The 22,184-nt window shown below is 33.6% G+C and overlaps 1 protein-coding gene across 2 annotated transcripts in view; it reads right to left on the bottom strand.

The window, feature by feature from the left end:
• ldb3b (LIM domain binding 3b) overlaps positions 1-19,670 on the bottom strand; it is a 33,975-nt gene extending 14,305 nt beyond the window's left edge. The window contains exons 1-5 of one of the 2 annotated variants that reach the window (XM_030163000.1): positions 19,598-19,670; positions 19,074-19,382; positions 8,862-9,013; positions 8,659-8,734; positions 187-209 (exon numbers count right to left, since the gene is read on the bottom strand). In XM_030163000.1, coding sequence (XP_030018860.1) covers positions 187-209; positions 8,659-8,734; positions 8,862-9,013; positions 19,074-19,172 — 350 coding nt within the window. In that variant the 5' untranslated portion in view covers positions 19,173-19,382; positions 19,598-19,670. The remainder of the gene's footprint in view (positions 1-186; positions 210-8,658; positions 8,735-8,861; positions 9,014-19,073; positions 19,383-19,597) is intronic. The other variant, XM_030163001.1, reaches the window with a different exon arrangement.
• Between the last annotated feature and the right edge of the window lie 2,514 nt (positions 19,671-22,184).

Below are 22,184 nucleotides of genomic sequence, written 5' to 3'. Positions count from 1 at the left end.
CTTGGCACAGCATCGAACGTTGCACATCTTGAGTTAATTCAACCAAAAAGAAAATAAATTTTAAAAATACCACTGCATGAATGCGGTGTTAGAGTTAAACTAAAGCCTTCAGGTTTAGTTTAGCGCCATGGCATGAATCCACGTTGGACATAAACACAAACATGCACAGAATGCGCCGGTACTGACTTTGCAGCTGTGTTTGCGATGACCTGCAACGACCAACAGAGGAAAAGGCAGAGGGATGAGTCACCACAGGTATTTTAGGCAGAACAACGGCACCCAGGGTTTGTTTGTAGGAAACTATCCAAGTCCAAAACCACGCTGTAATCCTACGTCCAGGTCAGAATAGCAGCCGTTTGTCACGACTGGGATATGTCTGAGCAGTGAGTGACAAGAGCAGAGGCCGTTCATCACATGACGGAGACACATATAGAAGCCAACAGGACACAAATACACAAACACTACACACACTGGAACACACACCAACATATGGGAGGAAGATTTGGGACGTTTTCTGTCTTTTATGGATGGTTTTTAGGCTGTAAACGACTTCTGTTCCTGTCAAATAAACCAATAAATATGATTAGGGCTGTGTATTGACAAAAATCTGGCAATATGATACAAATCACAATACTAGGATCACGATACGATATATCACGAAACTGTTAAAAAAGAAATTTTTTGTTTGTCTCTTTTTTAAAAATGATTATTTCCTGGAAGAATTGAATTACACGAGAAATCTGCACAAATACTAAACACATTTTTATTTGATCGCAACAGGATCTAATGCTATATCACAAAATGTTCCTGTGTTCAAACTTAAATTATGTTTTACAGACATTACAGTTTAAGATCCTGTTCAAAAGTGCTTTTATGATCCTTCAAATAACCCTTATTTAATAAAACAGTGTTAAATAATAATAAATAAGATAAACAATAAAGAAAAACTAAATGAACCTCCGCCATATCTGCATTTGAATAAATACCTAAAAAATATCGATACAGTACCTTTTAATATCGATATGGTATTGTGAAATGAAATATCGCGATATATTGCAGAACCGATATTTTCTAACACCCTTAAATATGATTATAACTACATTCATTCACATGCTACTTTATTGTACTTTAGAAAACAACAATAAGCAGAACGTCTAATGTTCTACCAGTGTCAAATGTTTGTTAGTTGTGGCTAATTTAGCTTTTTATTGTTTATTATTATTATTATTATTATTATTATTATTATTATTATTACTTTTCTACTTATATTACTTATTACTTACTTATGTATCATTGTTATCACTACTATTACTGTCATTATTATTATTGTTAAATTATAATATGATTTAATATTCTATATTATAATATTAAAATTTGATTGTTTAGATTCAGATTCAAAATACTTTATTAATTACAGATGAATGCATGCATGAGAAGAAATTGTCAATATTACAATCAATATTTGGATTACCAATATTACAATATAAACATTACTATATATGTAAATGTGTGTATGTATATATAGCTCTAAGAACATATTATCGCAATTAAAACACTTAAAACACTGTATTGTAACAGGCAATATGTACAATACGTACTGGACTAATATTATATATTTGATAAATAACAGAAATATACATGAATATCAGTTACCATCTGGAATCATGAACAGATTATTTAATTTATTATTTCTACTAGTACCTCTAATGTCTAATGGCTTGGTTTTACTACAGCTACTACTGTTTTATATATGTTTAATATAATTTATAATTGAATATATTTGTTGTTTTCATATTTTTTAATAGTTATTATTATTATTATTAATATTTCCTTTTTGTCTAATTCTTCTTATGCGTGTACAGATGATGTCGTGCTGCTACTTAAACCTCAATTTCCTGAATCAATAAAGTTCAATCGAATCTAATTTAACTGAATTTAATCTGCTTATGTCACAGTTTATACAGTCTGTGGTTTCGTCATGGTACAGTTGGTAAAACGGTCCGTCATCTCTGGGACTGTACTCCATCAGGGGCATGGGGTGGGGGTGGGGGGGCATCACGGGTTGGGTAGGGGTGGGGCCAGTGGTGTGGAACCAGAGCAGAACATTCCATGACCATGTACAACAGCTGAGCCCCTCCACTGACGAATCACGGACCGTGCTGGGGGGGGCGGGGTCGATGGTAAGGGCGGGGCTGATGGTAGGGGCGGGGCCGACGGCAGGGGCGTGATGCCACCGCCGCCCCCGCCCCCAGGGCACGTTTCCTGACACCTGACTGAGGGTGGAGGTACTGTAAAGCAGCTGGGCACCAGAGGGGAAACGCATTAAAGGACAGGGGATACGTTGACGCTGCACCCTGAATTAACCTCCAACAGTTATTCCATGAGTGAGGCGACTCCCCAACGCCATCTGAGAGTTCCCCTGACCAAAGGCCACGGTGGCCGAACCTCCACATGAACCCATTCAGACACAAAACCACAACAGCACAACCTGCTTTAGCCCTGTACCACATCTAAGACGCAAATATTCAACGGTTTCATCCACTTAAACTGTCCGAGCTTTGGTTCTTTTATACAAATTCTCCTTTTTCTTAACCTTTAAACACAGACAACTATGTTTGTAGCAACTTCAAAATGAATTACTGTCTATATTTTACTTTTTCTGTTTGATTTATCACCATTTATTACAATATTATCCTTTGAATGTTGCATTTTTCAGTGTAAATCTGGTATTTTTCCATATTTTCATGTTCATAAAAACTGTATTTTTAAACATCAACATAAACTGGTGTAAGTTACTGATTAAATATATACACAACTATTTTTGTGTTTTAATTTGTGTCTATATTTAACCTATCCTGAGTGAATTATTGCCATTTATTTTAATATTATCCTCTATATTCTGCATTATTCAGTGAAGATCATGTATTTTTCTATATTTAATTCAATGATCATGTACAAGTTGATTAAAGGTCAAAGTAAATTCAAAGGTTATTATATAAAAACGAAAAGAAAAAAATGACTTTTTCAGCTAAATATATCATTAACTGAACATAAAACAAACATCTACAACCGCTGTTATTTGTGAAACTACATAAAAAATTCATTTCTCTCTACAGTTAGCCTAGCCTTTTCTAAGTGTAAAATCCTCTTTATTTTGCATCTTTATGGGTATTCCCTCATATTTAACCTAATGATCAGGTAAAATATCAGAGTAAATGTAAGGGTTATTACATTAAAACCGAGAAAACTGAAGAAAAAGTGACTTTTTCAGCAAAATATATCCTCAACTGAACATGCAACAAGAGTGAAACCAGTGTCATTTGTCAAACTACATGAAAAAACTTTTTTTCCCTTTACATTTAACCTTTCCTTAGTGATTTATCACCATTATTAATCACATTTCCCATTTTATTAGGTAATTTTCCTAGATTAATTCACTGATCATGTACAAGTTGATTAAAGATCAAAGTAAAGTCAAAGGTTATTATATCAAAACAGAGAAAACTGAAGAAAAAATGACTTTTTCAGCAAAATATATCCTTAACTGAACATGCAACAAATGTGAAACCACTATCATTTGTCAAACTACATGAAAAAAACATTGTTTTCTCTACATTCAACCTTTCCTTATTGATTTATCAACATCATCAATCACATTTCCCATTAAATTTTTCTGTAAATTTTCCTATATTTAATTCACTGATCATGTAGATGTTCATTAAAAAAGTAATCGATTTTTTACGTAGCATATTAAAAAAAAAAAAAATCAAAAAAATAGTTTGTTTACATTATAAACATGGAATTTAAAGGGTTAAATATGACAGTTATTGAGTATTTGGTATTTTTCTTTGTGGCTCAAGTTGATGAAATACAAAATACAAAAAGAGTAAAAAAAAAAAAAAAAAAAAAACAAAAAAAAAAAAAAAAAAAAAAAAAAGAAAAATGTACATTAGGCTACCGCACCGATTACATGCTTTCGGTGATTAGGGAGGGCCTCTATGGGCGGGATACTGGGGGGGTTAAAGATGGAATCTATTAAATAAAGATGTAAACACCTGCCCCCCAAAAAAAGAACATCTCATGACCCTCCCTGCCAAACGGAAAACCACCAAACCCGTTTTTTACGAGCAGGTTCCTGTTTTTTCCCAGGCAGACGGGGCTTTTACCTTCCCACCGGGGGAGTCATCTACAGCTGCTTCGACTGCGAATAGGGAGGGGGTGAGGAAGGAGAGGAGGGGGTGGGGGGAGGAGGGGGCTACTAGGGAGCTGTGGCAGCAAAATAAGTTCTTAAAAAAGCCAAATCGTGTCATCTGCGGTCGTTTTGAAGCCTGTTTCAGTCTGAATCACCTTTCAGGAGGAAGCTGAGACGCTCGACCTTTAGCATGGAGTGCTAGCTGTAATACAGATCCCCGGACGACCCCGTAGTCCGATCCCGCCTCTTCTGTTACCTGGAGACGGCTCAGGTATGCTCATGCGTGGACGCTCCAGAAATAGTGTCACATGTGAGCGGAACGAACCCTGGGATAGCGATGGAAGGTTCTGAGTAAACGTCCTGAGTGCGGAGTTAAACGTGATGACTCCATTTTTAGGATGTGGTTTGTGTTAGTTTGGTAGATCTGACTATGTTTCCATCCAAGGGGCGTAGGTTTGAAAATGGACTTAAAATAACTATTATTTTCAGTGTATAAATTTGTACTTTTTTCTTTATTCCACCACCAAAAAACCATCCAGAGCATCAGTAAGACCCGAAAATATAAGAAATCAGAAGCATTATATTGAATTGTTTCCATTTTATTTTTGAAGATGTTAGTTTTGGGGGGTTTTTTTGGAGATTAAAAATGCTTGTTTAATTTTAATTATATTTGGTCATTATTACTATTACTACATTACTAAATTATTACTATATTTGCTCTTTTATTAGTTTTATTAATTCCAAATTCTCCTCCTTCTTAACCTTTATTGACCAACAACTATTTTTCTTTCAACTTCCATCGGAATTTTCTCTACACTTGACCTTTCCTAAGTGATTTATCACCGTTTATGATAACATTATCCTCTGCATTTTGCAATTTTCAAGGAAAATCATGTATTTTCCAAGATTTAATTCACTGATCATGTAGATGTAAATTCAAAGGTTATTATATCAAAACAGACAGAACTGAAGAAAAAAGTCACTTTTTCAGCAACATATATCATAAACTGAACAAACAGGCACTGAAACCACTGCTTTATGGCAAACCACATGAAAAAATGACATTCTCACTACATTTAACCTTTCCTAAGTGAATTATCATCATTCGTGATATTTGCATTTCAACAACTTCATTGAACCCCTCCATCCAGTCGCCATTTTGTTAAATATATTAAAATTCCTACGCTAAAACGTTTGTCAATATAAACATGCTATATCTTGTTAGAAAGCTTAGATTCTCCAGAATTGAGTCGCTAAGTTTATATTACAATATTTGTGAGCCACAAAACATAATTAGTGAAAGAATCTCCTGGTTAGCATCGAAGCTAATGGGACTTCCTACCTGTTTGGCGTCGCGAGGGCACAGGACTGGTCACGTGACCGGTCCATTCCATCAGTAATTATACTCATAATATTAAAATAAAAAATAAATATAGAATGTTTCTGGTATATTTAACCTGATAAATATATCCACATACTAAAAAAAGAAATTTAGTTAAAAGAGTGATTATTCGTTTTCAATTGAGGGGACAATTTTTAGTTTTGGCCTTGTTTTTTTTTTTTTTTTTTTTTTTTTTAAATTGTAAATTCAAAACTTGGTAAACAGGTGACTACTAACACAAATTAGGTGGAAGGACAAATTTATGTCTATAGTATGAATACGTATTTATCCTGGAGTTTATTTTAAAAGAATAATTTAATTTAACCCCTCCATCTAGTTGCCATTTTGTGTTAAATACATTAAAGTTTCTACGATAAAACGTTTGTCAATATAGACATGCTATACCTTGTTAGAAAGCTTAGATTCTCTAGAATTGAGTCGCTAAGTTTATTTTATAGTATTCTTGAGCTACAAAACATAATTAGTGAAAAAATCATTTAGTTAGCGATCGAAGCTAATAGGACTTCCTACCTGTTTGGCGTCGTGAGGTCACATGACTTTGTCACGTGACCGGACCGTTCCATTGTCAATCATATTCAGATTCAAAACTAGATAAAAAAAAAAAAAAAAAAATGATGGAAGCTAAATTAACTAAAACTACTATTTCTATAAAACATACAAATAATTTAATTCATATTAACTAACTAACTAACTAACTAAATAAATAAATAAATAAACAAACTTTTTCTGGTAAATTTAACCTGATTTATTTAGGGTTATATTTTATCCACACGCTTAAAAAAGAGGACATTTTCTGAAAGTATAGTTTATTACCTTCCAAATTAAGTGTTACTGAATAATTCTGGCCTTGTTTTTCTTCACTTGTAACCTTTGCAACTTGGTAAATCGGTGAAAATGAACACAAATGAGGTGGAAGGAACAGGTTAATAAGGTGCTATTTTTGGGGTCTTTTGAGTCCATATTAGACAAATGTTTGATCCCTTATTCAACTATGAATAATTTTATGCCAAATAGAGTCCAGAAGCTGTAAAGTCTGAGGGCTCCTCAGGTCATGGAGTTGTTGTTTGGTGGTGTCGCGTCCACAAACCTTCGCCCCTGGTTGTTTTTTAGAGGCAGTTGTATTTTTAGTCGTATTTTTAACGTACCCCAGGGGTGAAACCTTCCAGGCAGCTGCTGCCAGCCCTTCTCCTAACTGTCCCTGCATCTGCACCATCTCCCTCAGGGTTTGAGGGGAGTACAGGCCGATGGGGGAGTTGTACTGCCCCCCCAGGCCTGGAGGAGGAACTGCAGGTGGAGCGGTGGATGCAGGAGGTTTGACGGGGCTGCAGGGGTTTAGAACCGACGCCTCAGGCTGAGGTTTAGGGACATGGAACAGGTTCTTTTTAACAGAACTCATATCCTGGATAATATCAGCCTCGTCTGACTTTGTTTCTGGGGAAAATTCCTTCAGAGGGATGGAGGTTAGAAAATGAAAGGAAGAAAGAAAGAGTGGTAGAACAAAAAAACACTATAGAATAAGAGCCAGAAAAAAACTATTGATAGAATGACTGATGACAGAACCATAAACCCAAAGAAAGAACAGTAGATAGATGGATATACTGACCAAAATAAAAGTAGATCAATGAGTAGATCAGTAGATAGATCGATAAAACAATGGATTAAATGATAAATCAATCAATGGAGAGACTGATAAATTAATAAAACAAAAAATAATATATTAATAGAATGATGTATCAATATAATGATTAAATGATAAAAAAAATCGATATAATAGGTCTGTAGGAAACTGTAGACTGACATAGACATAAATTAAATAGATCAGCAATTCGCAAATTGACTGAATAATATATGATCGACTGATAAAAAAAGAACGATTAAGTGATCGATATGATAAAATGATAGACAATAGACGACTGATTGAAAAATAATTAATAAAAACAATAAATTCAATCATAAAATCTGCCGTTCTTTTGATTGTTCTATCATTCTATTATCTGTTACAGTTCTATCAGTTGCTGTGTTATTATTCTATCATTGTATTGATTGGTCTATCACTCTTTCTAAAGATAGATAGACATTAAAATGAAAAACAAAAATCAATGAAAAATTAACAAAATGTGATAAAACAAACAAACAAACAAAAACCCTGAAGTAAATAGGCAAGAAAATGAGCCAAAATAAACACAAATAATTACTACAATGAAGAAAAAGAGCAAAATAATTAACAAAATTAATAAAAAATTACAAATATAAGCAACAAAATAAGTAAAAACATGAACAAAAACAGCAAAATAATTAACAAAACAAATAAAAATGACAAATACAAGCAAACAAATTATAAAAATGACAAAGATAAGCAACAAAATAAGTAAAAACATGAACAAAAAGTGCAAAATTATTAACAAAATGAATAAAAATGACAAATATGAGCAAAAAAATGAATTAAATGGCAAATATAAGCAACAAAATGAGTAAACACATGAACAAAAAAGCAAAATAATTAACAAAATTAATACAAATGACAAATATAAGCAACAAAAATAATAGAATTGAAAAATATAAGCAACAAAAATAATAGAAATGACAAATATAGGCAACAAAATAAAAAAAAAATTACAAATACAAGCAACAAAATAAGTAAAAACATGAACAAAATATTCAAGAAAATGATGAATAGTAAAAAAAAAAAAAAAAAAAGTAACACAATGAACAAAAAGGAAAAAAATAATGAAATCAGATACAGAAATAAAAATAAAATATAAGAATAAAAATAGAATAAATATTTGTCATATATGAATAGTCTTCCCTGCACTTTATTTTTGTATTTGCTGCTATTTTATCTTATCATAGATAGATGGTGTTGTTTGTCTCTCCTCCTGACCTTTGACCTCTGTGTTCTGCAGCTGTACTGTACATATCTTCCACTAGGGGGCAGCAGGACACTGTGTTTGTATGTTTGTAGAACTTGGACAAACAGACAGGACACAAACAGACGAACAGCTGATCTGCACGTTGAGGTTCTGTGATTGTTTTATGATGGTGGGGGTGGGGGGTGGGGCTTTACCTTCTGGTGGGGGATGACGGGCATGGGGGAGTCCATGCGTGGGGTTGCCGTGGGAACCGGTGCAGGGCGTCTTGATCTAGAAAGACAAATGTTTGGATGTTCAGAGGGTGGTGTTGTGATAAGGCAGTGTGTGGGAGTGGGTGTGGGTGGGGTGTCTGTGTGTGTGTGTGTGGGGGTGTGGGGGTGGGGGGGGGGGTGTTTACTTGAGCATGGACAGTGCCAGTTTGTGGGTGGCCAACTTGATCTTGTTCTGGGCCTCCAGGTGCGTCATCCCGTCGGTGCTGACCCCGTCGATGGCTGAGATGATGTCGCCCTGGGCCAGGCTGCCGCTGGCCGCCTTACTGCCAGGAGTTATCTATGGGGGGGGGGGGGATAGAAGAGTAGGACACACTTGAACCAGTGGCACATTATTCAGGAAAAACACAACTTATTCTAACCATTACATGTTTATGTTATTAACATATCGACTACTATTAGTATTATCACTTTATTATAATTATTATTATCCTGTGAGTATTAAACTATATATATACATATTATAATATTACAGCATAATGACTTATTTATTACTATTACTACTTTATTATTTACTATTTCTACTGGTACTTTCAAATGTGTAATTGATTGTTTTTCATGAATGTTTTCATATTTATTATCTATTTTCTTTTCTTTGTCTTGTTATATTTCTTTTATGTATATTTTCTTATATCTGTACTTTATTTTTGCATTTGCTGTCAGTTGCCAAATTTCCCCACAGTAAAGTCTTATCTTATCTTATCTTATCTTATCTTATCTTATCTTATCTTATCTTATCTTATCTTATCTTATCTTATCTTATCTTACAGTGTATATTCAGTGTTGTGCTGCTACTGGAACCTCCATTTCCTGAGGATTCTGCCCAATCTAATGTAATGTAATGTAATGTAATGTAATGTAATTTAATCTAATCCAATCTAATTTACTCTAATCTAATCTCATCTAATCTAATTTAACATAATCTAATATAATCTAATTTAAACTCATTTAATTTAATTTAATTTAACAATCTAATCTAATTTAATCTAATCTAATCTAATCTAATCTAATCTAATCTAATCTAATCTAATCTAATATAATCTAATCTAATATAATATAATATAATATAATATAATATAATATAATATAATATAATCCAGGTACAGCTACATTTCCAAAACCATCTGTTTCCACTTTGCTCAGATTAGAATAAACGGTTCCTTTAGTTTCAGTCTCAGTTCAGTCGATGGTGGAAAAAGCTCCTCCTTCCACACTCATATTTATTCTGTTTGGGTAAAAACAGCCGATCAATCCAGTCTTAAAGGTGACGAGAAAAAGCTGACGAAGCAAAATAAACCGATCCATCAGCCGTGCAGACGAGGGCATTGATTAATCTACCAGTCTAATCAGGTTCTACGGCTGCAGAAACCAGGGATGAGCAGAGGAGCAGAAGAAGAAAAGAAGAAGCACATCTGAAGTGAAGAAGAACCACCGACAAACAGAAACGACAGATCAGCAGAGGAGCAGAAGAAGAAAAGAAGAAAAGAAGAAGCACATCTGAAGTGAAGAAGAACCACCGACAAACCACAAACCACACCCTGTATATATGTGTACTGTATATATGTATGCACACAGATTTGAAGGAGGGTTATGTATTTCTGTATGAAACTCTATCTATCTATCTATCTATCTATCTATCTATCTATCTATCTATCTATCTATCTATCTATCTATCTATCTATCTATCTATCTATCTATCTATCTATCTATCTATCTATCTATCTAGTTTCATGTTCAAGTTGTATGTGTCGTTATACATTTAAAAATTGAAATAATAGGACCCTGATCAAATAAATAAATAAATGAATAAATGAATAAATAAAGTACAGAAGAGCCTGGTCCTGAATGTGTCCAACTGGGATCTAATACAACACACTGGGATTTTCACTGTATTTATGGTTTCATTTTCATTTTAGTGGTTAGTTTTTATCTGGTTTTAGGCAGATGTGGACAAAAAAATAAATGTTAATTTTTTTTTTTCAGTGTTATGGATGTTTTAAATGTAAATTTAATACAAATGATACAATGAAATGATAAAACACGACATACAATTCAGTTTTTTATGTAAAACTATACGTCATGTACGACTGGAGGAACAGTCAGAGACACAAACTGACGGTTTGCATCAATTTTATTTATTTATTTATCGTTAAAAAACTGTGATGTCATCGTTCTTCAACATACCACAGAAACATGGACAAAATCTCCAAAAAACTGAAGCAGCAAATTTGGCAAAACCATAAAAAATGAACCATACATGAAATGAAGCAGCAGAGTTCGAGTTAGGAAAGTAAAGTTACATTATATCACAATTTGGCCAAAAATAGGATTTCAGCAATTATGTTATGAGTCTAATGAAATAAAAATATGAATGTTTCGGATGTTAAAGAAGGGTTCTGCTTCCTGAGACTATTTTAGATTCTAAAAAAGCTGGTTTTACCTGCAATTTCATGTTATTTTTGTTCATTTTACATTATTGGTGCTTTCGTTTCAACTATAGTTTTCCTCCAGTTTATGAATGTATTTAATGTATTTAGTTTTTTACTAAAGTTGTTTCTTTCTGAGTCGAAACTGTGCAACTATACATGTTCTACCTTTTTTCTTTTTCACCTTTTAAGTCGTATATTTTAAAGTCTGTCATTTTATCCGTCTGCTCATTTATTATTTGTTTCACCTTCATGTTTGATCCTGTTTGTTGATTTTCCACCATTTCTCTTAAAATTCTAAATTTCTTCTTCTTCTTCTTCTTCTTCCTCTTCTTCTTCTTCTTCTTATTATTATGTATTGTGTGTTTGCTCTTGTATTCTATTTTTATTCTTATATTTTAATTTCTATCTGACTTCATTATTTTTGTTCTTTTTGTTCATTGTGTTACTTATTTGTTTTGTCCTTTTCATCATTTTCTTGAATATTTTGCTCATGATTGTACTTATTTTGTTGCTTATATTTGTCATTTTTATCAATGTTCTTCATTATTTTGCTCTTTTTGTTCATTGTGGTACTTATTTGTGTTTATTTGTGCTCATTTTCTTGCCTATTCTTTTTATTATTATTTTTTATTGCATTTTGTTCATTTTTCATTGATTGTTGTTCTTCATTTTGGTCATATCTATCTATCTATCTATCTATCTATCTATCTATCTATCTATCTATCTATCTATCTATCTATCTATCTATCTATCTATCTATCTATCTATCTATCTAATATTCATGTATTTTTACTGTTTTTTTTTTCACCTGCTGTATCTTTTTCCTCCACACCGTCCCCATTTGACTGTTAATGCACTAAAACCTGGCTGTGCATGTGTTGACCTTCAGGTGTGGGGGGGTCATGGACCTGACACAAAGCCAGACTTTAGTGTTAAACGGACACATGGGGGGTCTGCGGAGGCTGGGCCCCCGTGGGTATACAGTATGAGCTCTAACCTTACACTCAACTCGTTAAAGAGTTAAAAATAAGTGATGCTGTTGATGCCTGAAGCTTCACTGTGATTGACCCCACTGAGCCCCCCCCCCCCCCCCCGCCCCAACTCCCCCATCCTCACACACATGCCCCCCCCCCCCCCCCCCCCAACACCTGCCGCTGACATTCATACACCCCTTCCATCAGACTCTTCTTTTTCAGTCGTTCTGTGTCTATTTACATTAAAACACCCCTCGACTATGTTCTTCTGCTTTTGCTGTTGCGTTTTATATTTGCAACGCGCGGAAACGATCTCGAGCGCCATCAGTAACGCCATTTTTCCGACTATGATGGTGAGACATTAAAAATTCCTCTTTATCCTCCTGAGACCCAGAAATGCAGCTTTATCTAAAAAACAAAACAAAAAAGAAAACATAAAAATACAAAAAAAACTGAAAAAAAAACCAACAATCCACTGCAAAGGATATTTCATTAAATAAAAAAAACAAAAACAAAACTTATATCTGAAAAAGTGTGGCATCATATGATTTCCAATGAAGGAAATTATGTAATGTAAAAAAAAAAAAGTACTTACTGGATCTCAGGGAGGATATTATGTCATAAATGCACTGAAAAATGCAATTAAGCTGAACTGGCCACAATAAAAACACAGATAAAACACCAGTAAACAGGATAAAACAAGTAGAAAAAGATAAAATAAAATAATATAATATAATATAATATAATATAATATAACAGATATTGTCACTATCAGAAACCTCCTAAGTCCATTTTTGGTCTTTTTTTTTGTCATAAAACAATTCTATTGGTCATTTTTAGAAATATTTAACCAATGAAAACAACTTGTGTCGTAAATATTATTTTGTTTGTTTTTTTTTACACCCACTCTCTGAAAGTATATAGTTTGTGTATCTGTCTGATTTTTCAATGTGTGTAAAAATCTAAATTATTTCAATCAAAACAAAAAACAAAAAACAAACTTGTGTCTACATCTTTTCACTCCATTCATTTATTTCGAATACACATCGCTTTTACAGTTTCCTTAAAAATAACCGTTTGGACATAAGAGGTTTCCACCCGACAGCAACGACACAGTAAAATCTGTGATAAAAACTGTACTATTTTCTGTTGGTTTTCACTGAATATGGTACAAATATTACCCAGTTCACACACTGTAGCTGAAAATATTGTATTTTTATTGTATTAAATTGATACTGATGGGAAAACTAGAGTTGAGTGGATTTTACAGATGGTTTTTAATAAAATATACGCCCCAGGATTTAAAAAAAAAAACAGTATGTGTTTGATGAATTGAAGCCACAACTTCAAATAACATGTGACATTTACAGAATGAAAAAAAAAACACACTCACTGTTAAAAATTCTAAAATTAGAAATATTCGTGAAACATTGGGAAAAAATGGGAAAATTCTGTGAAACAATACAAGCCAAATGTTACCATGGTGATATACAAGGAGACTATTCGATTTAAAATGTGCTTTTTTTACGTTTTTATTTTCATTCTGCATTAATATCGCTCATAATCTTTTTTTTCTATTGAATGTTATACAAACCTAGATATGTCCATCCTGTTGAAAAAGAAAAAAAATAAAATAAAATAAAAAAATTACTTCTAATCCCTAAGAAAGTGGGACAGAGAATGTTTTTTTTTTTTGTTTTTAAATATGTACAGTGTGAGGAATATGTCACAGATTAATGTGTCTGGAAGATGTTGTATCTCTTATGCTTCAATAAAAACAAAATTAAAAAAAAAAACAAAAAAAGTAATTTAAGCCAAAAACATCAGCTCATGTCAGTATTTTTTCACCGAATGTAATTTTTTCAGACAGTAAACGCATCACGGAGCATCTCGTCCAGGAATTCAACCGTCTGTGAGGAATATGTCACAGCTGAATGTGACCGGAAGATGTTGTGTTTCTTATGCTTCAATAGAAACTAAATAATAAATAAATACTAATAATTTAACCCAAACATCAGCTCATGTCAATATTTTTTTCACCGAACGTCATTTTTTCAGACAGTAAACGCATCACGGATCATCTCGTTCAGGAATTCCCCGTCTTCATTCCTCTGTCTTTTCTTAGTTCTTGGCCAAAGTCGGCTGAAATCCAAACCTGAGGCTGTTACGTCAAACGGTAACGGCAAACCCGGTCGTCACGGCGACCTGTTGGTGTTTTTGATGTGAACCTGTCTGAGAACATCCCATCATAAACCCACCGGTACCATGTCGACTTAATCCAGGATCAGAGGAAACAATGAAGTGTTGTGGAGATGAGAGTGGATGGAAGGCGGGGTGGGAATGTGGATTTTCACCCCCCCACCCAGGTATGTGCACCCCCCCCCCACAGACTGTATGTCAATCTGTCATCAGTTTGTCCTTTTGTGCACAGAAAAACGACGATAGAAACACAAATATAGGAATAAAACTCAGAAAAGAATCATTTTATTTATCTTTTTGTTGCTTTTGACACATTAAACTCAAACTGTATTTTTGGTTTATTTTGTGTATTTTATATTTTATACTGTAGTTTTATACCAATACACTGCAAATAAAGGGTATAGTTTGTCTAAAAATGAACACTTTCTGCAGTTAGTGACAATAAAACTAATGCATCAGCATACACAATATGGACAAAAGTATTGGGACAAATATGCAATCGTTGATTTTTTGCTTTTTTTTTAATCCATGACTATGATTTTAAATGTTCTACCTTTAAATTCTGGTCTATTTTGGGTATTTTATATTCCATATTGTAGTTTTATACCAATAAATTATGTAGTTTGTCCAAATATGAACACTTCCTACAGTTAGTGTTCATACAACTAATGCATCAACACACACAATATGGACAAAAGTATTGGGACACAATTTTACATTGTGATAAATATGTTACAGATTATTATTATTTTTTTTTTTAAATCCATGACTATGATTTTAAAGGTACTACCTCTAAATTTTGCTCTATTTTGGGTATTTTATATTCCATATTGTAGTTTTATACCAAAACACTGCAAATAAAATGTGTAGTTTGTCCATAAATGAACACTTCCTGCAGTTAGTGTTCATAAAACTAATGCATCAACATACACAATATGGACAAAAGTATTGGGACACAATTTTAGATTGTGATAAATATGTTATCGTTGATTTTTTTTTTTTTTTTTTCAGTCCAGGACTATGATTTTTAATGCTCTACCTCTAAATTCTGATTGATTTTGGGTATTTAATATTCTATACTGTAGTTTCATACCAATACACTGCAAATAAATTGTGTAATTTGTCCAAAAATGAACACTTCCTACAGTTTGTGATAATAAAATCAATGCATCAACACACACAATATGGACAAAAGTATTGGGACAAATATGTGATAGTTGATTTTTTGCTTTTGTTTTAAATCCATGTCTATGATTTTAAATGTTCTATCTTTAAATTCTGGTCTATTTTGGGTATTTTATATTTTATATTGTAGTTTTACACCATTACAGTGCAAATAAGTTGTGTAGTTTGTCCAAAAATGAACTCTTCCTTCAGTTAGTGAGAATAAAACTAATGCATCAACATACATGATATGGACAAAAGTATTGGGACACAATTTTAGATTGTGATAAATATGCTTTTTATGTTGTTTTTTTTTAAATCCATGACTGATTTTAAATGTTCTACCTCTAAATTTCTAAATATTTTTCATGCTCTGACTGTAAATACCAAAACTAACCATCTACTTTTTTCGCATCTCACTGAAACCTTTAGGAAATATTGATGTTTTTATTTCAAATCCTCATGAACAGGACATCTGACAGCTGCAGACATGATGTGTCCCAATATTTATGTCCATACAGTTTATAAACATCAATATTTCCTTGAAGTTTAAGTGAGATGTGAAGAAAGTAGATGGTTAGTTGTGGTAGAAAATGATTATTTACAATCAGAGCAGGAAAAATATTTTAGAAATTTAGAGGTAGAACATTTAAAATCTTAGTCATGGATAAAAAAAAAAAAAGGAAAAAAAAAAAAGAAAAATCAATGCTGAAATAAATTTTAGAAGCAAAGATAATTTAAACCAATCTAATCAATGTGATAATATTTATCCCATAATATAAAACTATATTCTGTCATTAGTCATTTCTGTTTTGTATCCCAGACCCCTGTTAGAAAAGAAACACCTGAATGCAACGTGTCCACATACTTTTGTCCACATCGTGTAACTCTACCGTTCTTCATCGGCGTCTATTTAAAGGAAATGCTGTAAATACACAGACCGTTCTGAGCGAGCGAGCTGCACAAGTCAGCTGAGATCTGTTCGACACGAGTTTGAACTGTTTAAGCTTTGAGTTTTAATTCAACAGGAACCAAATAAAGCAAATTTAATCACATGGATGAGTGAGAATCTGCCACAAGAGTCAATTTTAGGTTTGAAGCTGGTTTACTGTCATGTGACTTGAGTTCAATCTGAGCGTAAAAACCACCATTTTTAGCAAAGTTAAGTTCCGACAGTCCAGTTTTTAACCTGCCTTTTACTTTTTCCTCTGTTTCATGGCTTGTTTTCTACTGTCCTGTTTTACTATATGGTGTCCTTGAGTCCCAAAATAATAATAATAATAATAATAATAATAAGTATATATATATGAAAAAGTGCAGCATCATATGATTTCCAATGAAGGCAATTATGTAATATTAAAAAAAACAAAAAACTGTTACTTACTGGATCTCAGAAGGATATTATATTATAAATGCACTGAATAATGCCACTAAGCTGCATTGGCCACAATAAAAACACTAATAAAACACCAGTAAACAGGATAAAACAAGTAGAAAATACGTCATAATATAATATAATATAATATAATAAACATTGTCACTATGGGGCAGATAGAGATGTTAAATGTATGTTTGTGGGGGTTTTTTTGGTCCTTTTTTTGTTCTTTGTTTTTTCTTCCTTCTTCTTCTTTCCTTCCTCTTTTCTCACTCTATCAATGCTGTTTATTTCTGAAAGTGTGTTTGTCATGTGTTGTTGACATTAAAAATGAAGCATAATGTACCAATCTGGGAATTTCAAACCTGGACTATAAGAAAGCTTCAAAATAAAAACATATGAAATCAAATAAAGTTGGATTGGATATATTCGCCATCATCATCCTCATCCTCATCAGTAGCTCCGCTCCACTCAGACTATTTCCGTCTTTCCGTCGTCCTGCTCCATTCTCGAAATCTCTCCGGCGCTTCCATCGGAGCCTCCATGTCATCATCACCGTCACGTACAGCTACATTACATAACGCGCCGCCTGCACGCTCCGATCACGCACAGGCATTTATTTGTACAGTACGTGCACCCGCCGTCGACGTTTAAGGTGATTTTCAGGTGAAACTTTAGCACCATTTGACCTTTATTCCCTAATATTCCACTGTTTTTATAACGAGGAGCTGCTAAACGTTCACGGATCAGTTTCAAATCCTTGTTTCAGTTGTTAATTTCATGGCATTCTAATAATAATAATCGTGTTTTTTACTCGTAAGTGCCTTTGTAGACACTGTGCAGCATTTAACAGTCAAAACAACAGCATAAAAGAGAATTACAGTGAAAACTGATATCGTGAGGTTTGTTTTGAGGTTTGGAGGCACTGTTACTGTTACTATTCTACTGATTTTACATCATTTTTACTTTGTTTGTGTTGTTGACGGAAGGAACGGATCAATAATCTACATATCTGAGACTGGAATATTGGTTGTATTATTATTATTTTTCCATTTATGCCTAATGTCACTTATTTGCAACATAGCTGTTATAGGTGTTATATGTAAGGAAAGTAAATATTTAGACTTTTTTATGTAAAAAAAATTGTCTTAGCCTGATGCAACTGTTTTTTCAGATACATTTTTTATGATTTTTCTTGCAGTGGACAGGACTTTTTTTTTTCAAGTAATAATAATAATCTGCACTGATTTCAGCATTTATCATAATCAGTCATTTATTTTTAATGTAATTGTAAACATTCAGAGGTTTTTCACAGTAAAATCTGCCTCCAAATTTGGTCTAATCTGGTTGTTGTGTGTCTTTTTTTGACTTTTTTATATTAAATAATTGTCTTAGCATGATGCAACAGTTTTTCAGACATTTTTTGAATGATTTTTTTTGCAGTGGAGAGCGTTTTTTTGCTGTTTTTAAAAACTAAAGCTGTGAAACTCTGCATTACCGGGTCTCAGGAGGATATTTAACGTAATGATCTCCACAGTATGATGAAATCTCAATTTCATATATATTTTTTTTACTTTTTTATTTTAAATAATTGTCTTAGCATGAAGCAACAGTTTTTTCAGACACATTTTTTTGCAGTGGACAGTGTTTTTTTTTTTGTTGTTTTTTTAAGTAAAGCTGTGAAACTCTGCATTGCAGGAGGATATTTAATTCCAATAATCTCCACAGTATGACGAAATCTCCATAAAGATATGTTAAGAAAATAATAATCTGCACTGAATTCAGCATCTATCATAATCATTTTCATTTATTTTTTTCTATAATTGTAAATATTCAGAGGTTTTTCACAGTAAAATCTGCCTCCATTTTTGTTTTTTTTGGACTTTTTTCTAGAACACACGCTATATTTTGTCTCAAATACACACACATTCATTGCTTGGGGGGGGGTGTCCTTCATCATTAAAGGGGCCCTTACCCTTAAAAAACATAATAATCTGCACTGAATTCAGCATCTGTCATAATCATGATCTTTTTTTTTTCTATAATTGTAAATATTCAGAGGTTTTTCACAGTAAAATCTGCCTCCATATTTGTTTTTTATGTGTTGTTTTTTTTTTTTTTTTTACTTTTTTTCTTCAACACATGCACACATTCATGGCTGGGGGGGGGTCTTCATTTCATCATTAAAGGGGTCCTTACCCTGGAGATGGTGAGCGGCATGTTGAAGTCCTTCCCCCCCTGTAGTCTGAAGCCCCACGGCGCGGGGCCGTTCAGCGTCACCGTGTATGCGCCGCTCATGTCGGATCCAAAAACCACGTCCAAGTCCTGGTGTCCCGGTTCCTAGTGGGTTCTCCTCCTCGGTGGTCCTCCTCCAGGCCAAGCTTATCCCCTATCGGCGCTGGCTGCCTCTACCGTCTGCTCCCAGGACCAACACCAGTGGAGGGGGTGGAGGTGCTGGTGGTGGTGCTTGTGCTGATGGTGGTTGGTGGTGGGTGGGTGGGTCAGGTGCTGTGGACAAACACAGATATGCACACACACATATACACACAAACACACACACACACACACACACACAGAGGGGTAAAGCCCAGATTCTGAAGCTTTAGGACCAAAACGCTGCAGCTCCAGTTTCTGGAAGCGTCAAAACAGGACGACTGCGGTGACAGGAAACCAGTGAAACCAGTGAAACCAGTGAAACCAGCAGAAATGATGCAAAAACGCACCTTTAGTGGATTATTATGGGTGCACAGGAGGCTCTGGTCTGCAGGGTTGCTGAGGGTGAGGGACAGCCGGCCTAAGAATAGCAGACGGAGCAGAGACTCAGGGGCCCTGGTCCTTATAAGGCCTGAAACACGAAGCCCCAGAATGCTTCAGTGCACACTCACATGGCCAATATAGACCCCTCTGACTGCAACACATTCTCCCTCTCTCTACGTGCCCTCTCTCTCTCTCTCTCTCTCTCTCTCTCTCTCCCTCTCTCTCTTTCTGTGCTATCACTTCATTCCACCTCCACCCCATTATCCACAGCCAGGCCTTCAATAATAACGCTTTGTTTATGCAAATTAAGGTTGGACACGTTAAAAAAGACCAGTTTAGTTGAGGATCGGCGCTGTTAATTAACTGTTAGTTAATGCTTACTACTTCATAACTGAGACTTTATGCAGGAATATCCAACTGAGAAGCAGCACAGCATTCACAACTGTACTTAAAAAAACAAAACAAAAACAAACAACACAAACACACACAAAATAAAACTGTGCACTGCAAACGACATTCAGTAAAATAAACACATAAATAAATAATGATAATAAAAAAAGGAATGTAAAAATGCCCAAACTTGTACTTTCCTGGGTCCCAGAGGAGAATATTTGCAATAATTCATTGCATCATATCACTTATTTACTTAATAATTAACAATAATTATAGTTAATTATGAGTTAACGACTGCCTATGAATATTTACTAATAATGTTTGTGTTAACTGCAGGATTTATAAAATAAATACCATAGAGAAATAATTGATAAATACAACCAGTAATAAGTATTACCTGTTAATAAAGCATTGTTCATATTAAGGTTTGACACGTTAAAAAAGACCGGTTTAGTCGACGATCAGCACTGGTCGTTAACTGTTAGTTTATGCTTATTAATTCATAACTGAGATTTATGCAGGAATATTCAACTGAGAAGCAGCAAAACATTCCGAACTTTACTTTAAAAAACAAACAAAAACAAACAACACGTGCAAAAAAACCCAGTACACTGCAAACGACATTCAGTAAAATCAGTAAATAAATAATAATAATAATAAAAAAAGTAATCTAAAAAAGGCAAAACTTGTACTTTCTTGGGTTCCAGAGGAGAATATTTGCAATAATTCATTGCATTATATCAGTTATTTACTTAAATAATTTGCAACAATTATAGTTAATAATGAGTTAACGACTGCCTATGAATATTTACTAATGGTGCCTATGTTAGGATTTAAAAAACAAAAAACTTCCAATCCATTTCTATTATATTCTATTTCTATATATCTATTATATTTGTTATCATTATAATACCTATTATCTAACTTTTAATAAAGCATTGTTCACATGAATTACATGTTAAAAAAACTACTTTAATAAACACTCAATACTAGACGTATTAGTTATCACTTAATTAACTGTTAATTAACATTGATTACATCATAACTGATATTTATGCTGTAAATTCATTGCGACTCAGTCATCAAATGCATATATTACATAGCATCGGAAAACACAGTAATAAACATAAATTAACATAAATGTGTCTGGTAATTATCTATTGATTTTATGCTAAAGTATTAATTTGCATAATTTCTAATGGTTCATGAAGATTAATTAAAAAAGTAACAGAAAAACAGTAATATGTTAATAAAAGCCTCTTATTAACATTAATTATGGTCTTACATATTATAGTAAATGCTCAATTCTAGACAATTAATTACCTGATAATTAACTGTTAGTTAATACTTATTACATAATAGATTTGTATTCAGTAATATTTGCAATAATTCATTGAAACTGTTGTGAAGGACTTTAATTTATTACCTTTTTTATGATATTACTCACTATGGTATGATGAAAATATTAACGTTAGTTATTTACACAATAATAAACACTAATTAATAGTTAATTAATAGGTAACTAAGTACATACTCCTTGTTCATTTGTTGTTATTTAGTTCATTTTTTGCCCTTTCCATGTCAGTGTTTTTCTACTGAGCCGCTGTTCCACTCTTTGTGAACGTACATATGTGACCTGGTGACCTTTGACCCCTGACGCTCATGGATCAGGTTCAACCTCCTGTTTATGTAACAGTGTTCATTTCATGACCTTCTGCTGATTTTAGGATCATTTTTGTCTTGTCTGGGTTGGTGAGGGGAATAACTGATCAATGGAAACATCAATAAAATAATCGACAAACCTGAGATTAAAAAAATAGTTGAACCCATAAAGACCCAGAACTACTTTAGCAGCACTTCCAAAACTGGATTTTCATTTATATCTGACTTTTTTTAAAGGTGCTGGAGACTTTCATGACTAATTTTTCCTCAGATCTGTCAAACCTCAGTCATTTCCTCAGTATCATGAACCTGTAAGTCCTTCTGTCGTTACTCAGCTGAATCTCTTGCGTTAACAGTTTCTTGGTTCCATCCACCAGAAACAAACCATGTGTTTACAAACGAGCCGGGACGTCACTCGGGCATCTGAAGAATTTTGTTGCGATGTGCATTGTGGGAAACAGAGGTTCACGCAGCCACCTGACAGCGGCAGCAGCAGTG

This window comes from Sphaeramia orbicularis, chromosome 19, assembly GCF_902148855.1.
Source record: "Sphaeramia orbicularis chromosome 19, fSphaOr1.1, whole genome shotgun sequence".
Taxonomy (NCBI): Eukaryota; Metazoa; Chordata; class Actinopteri; order Kurtiformes; family Apogonidae; genus Sphaeramia; species Sphaeramia orbicularis.
The sequence above is the reverse complement of the archived record's forward strand: the minus strand, read 5'-3'. Positions and strand labels throughout refer to the sequence as shown.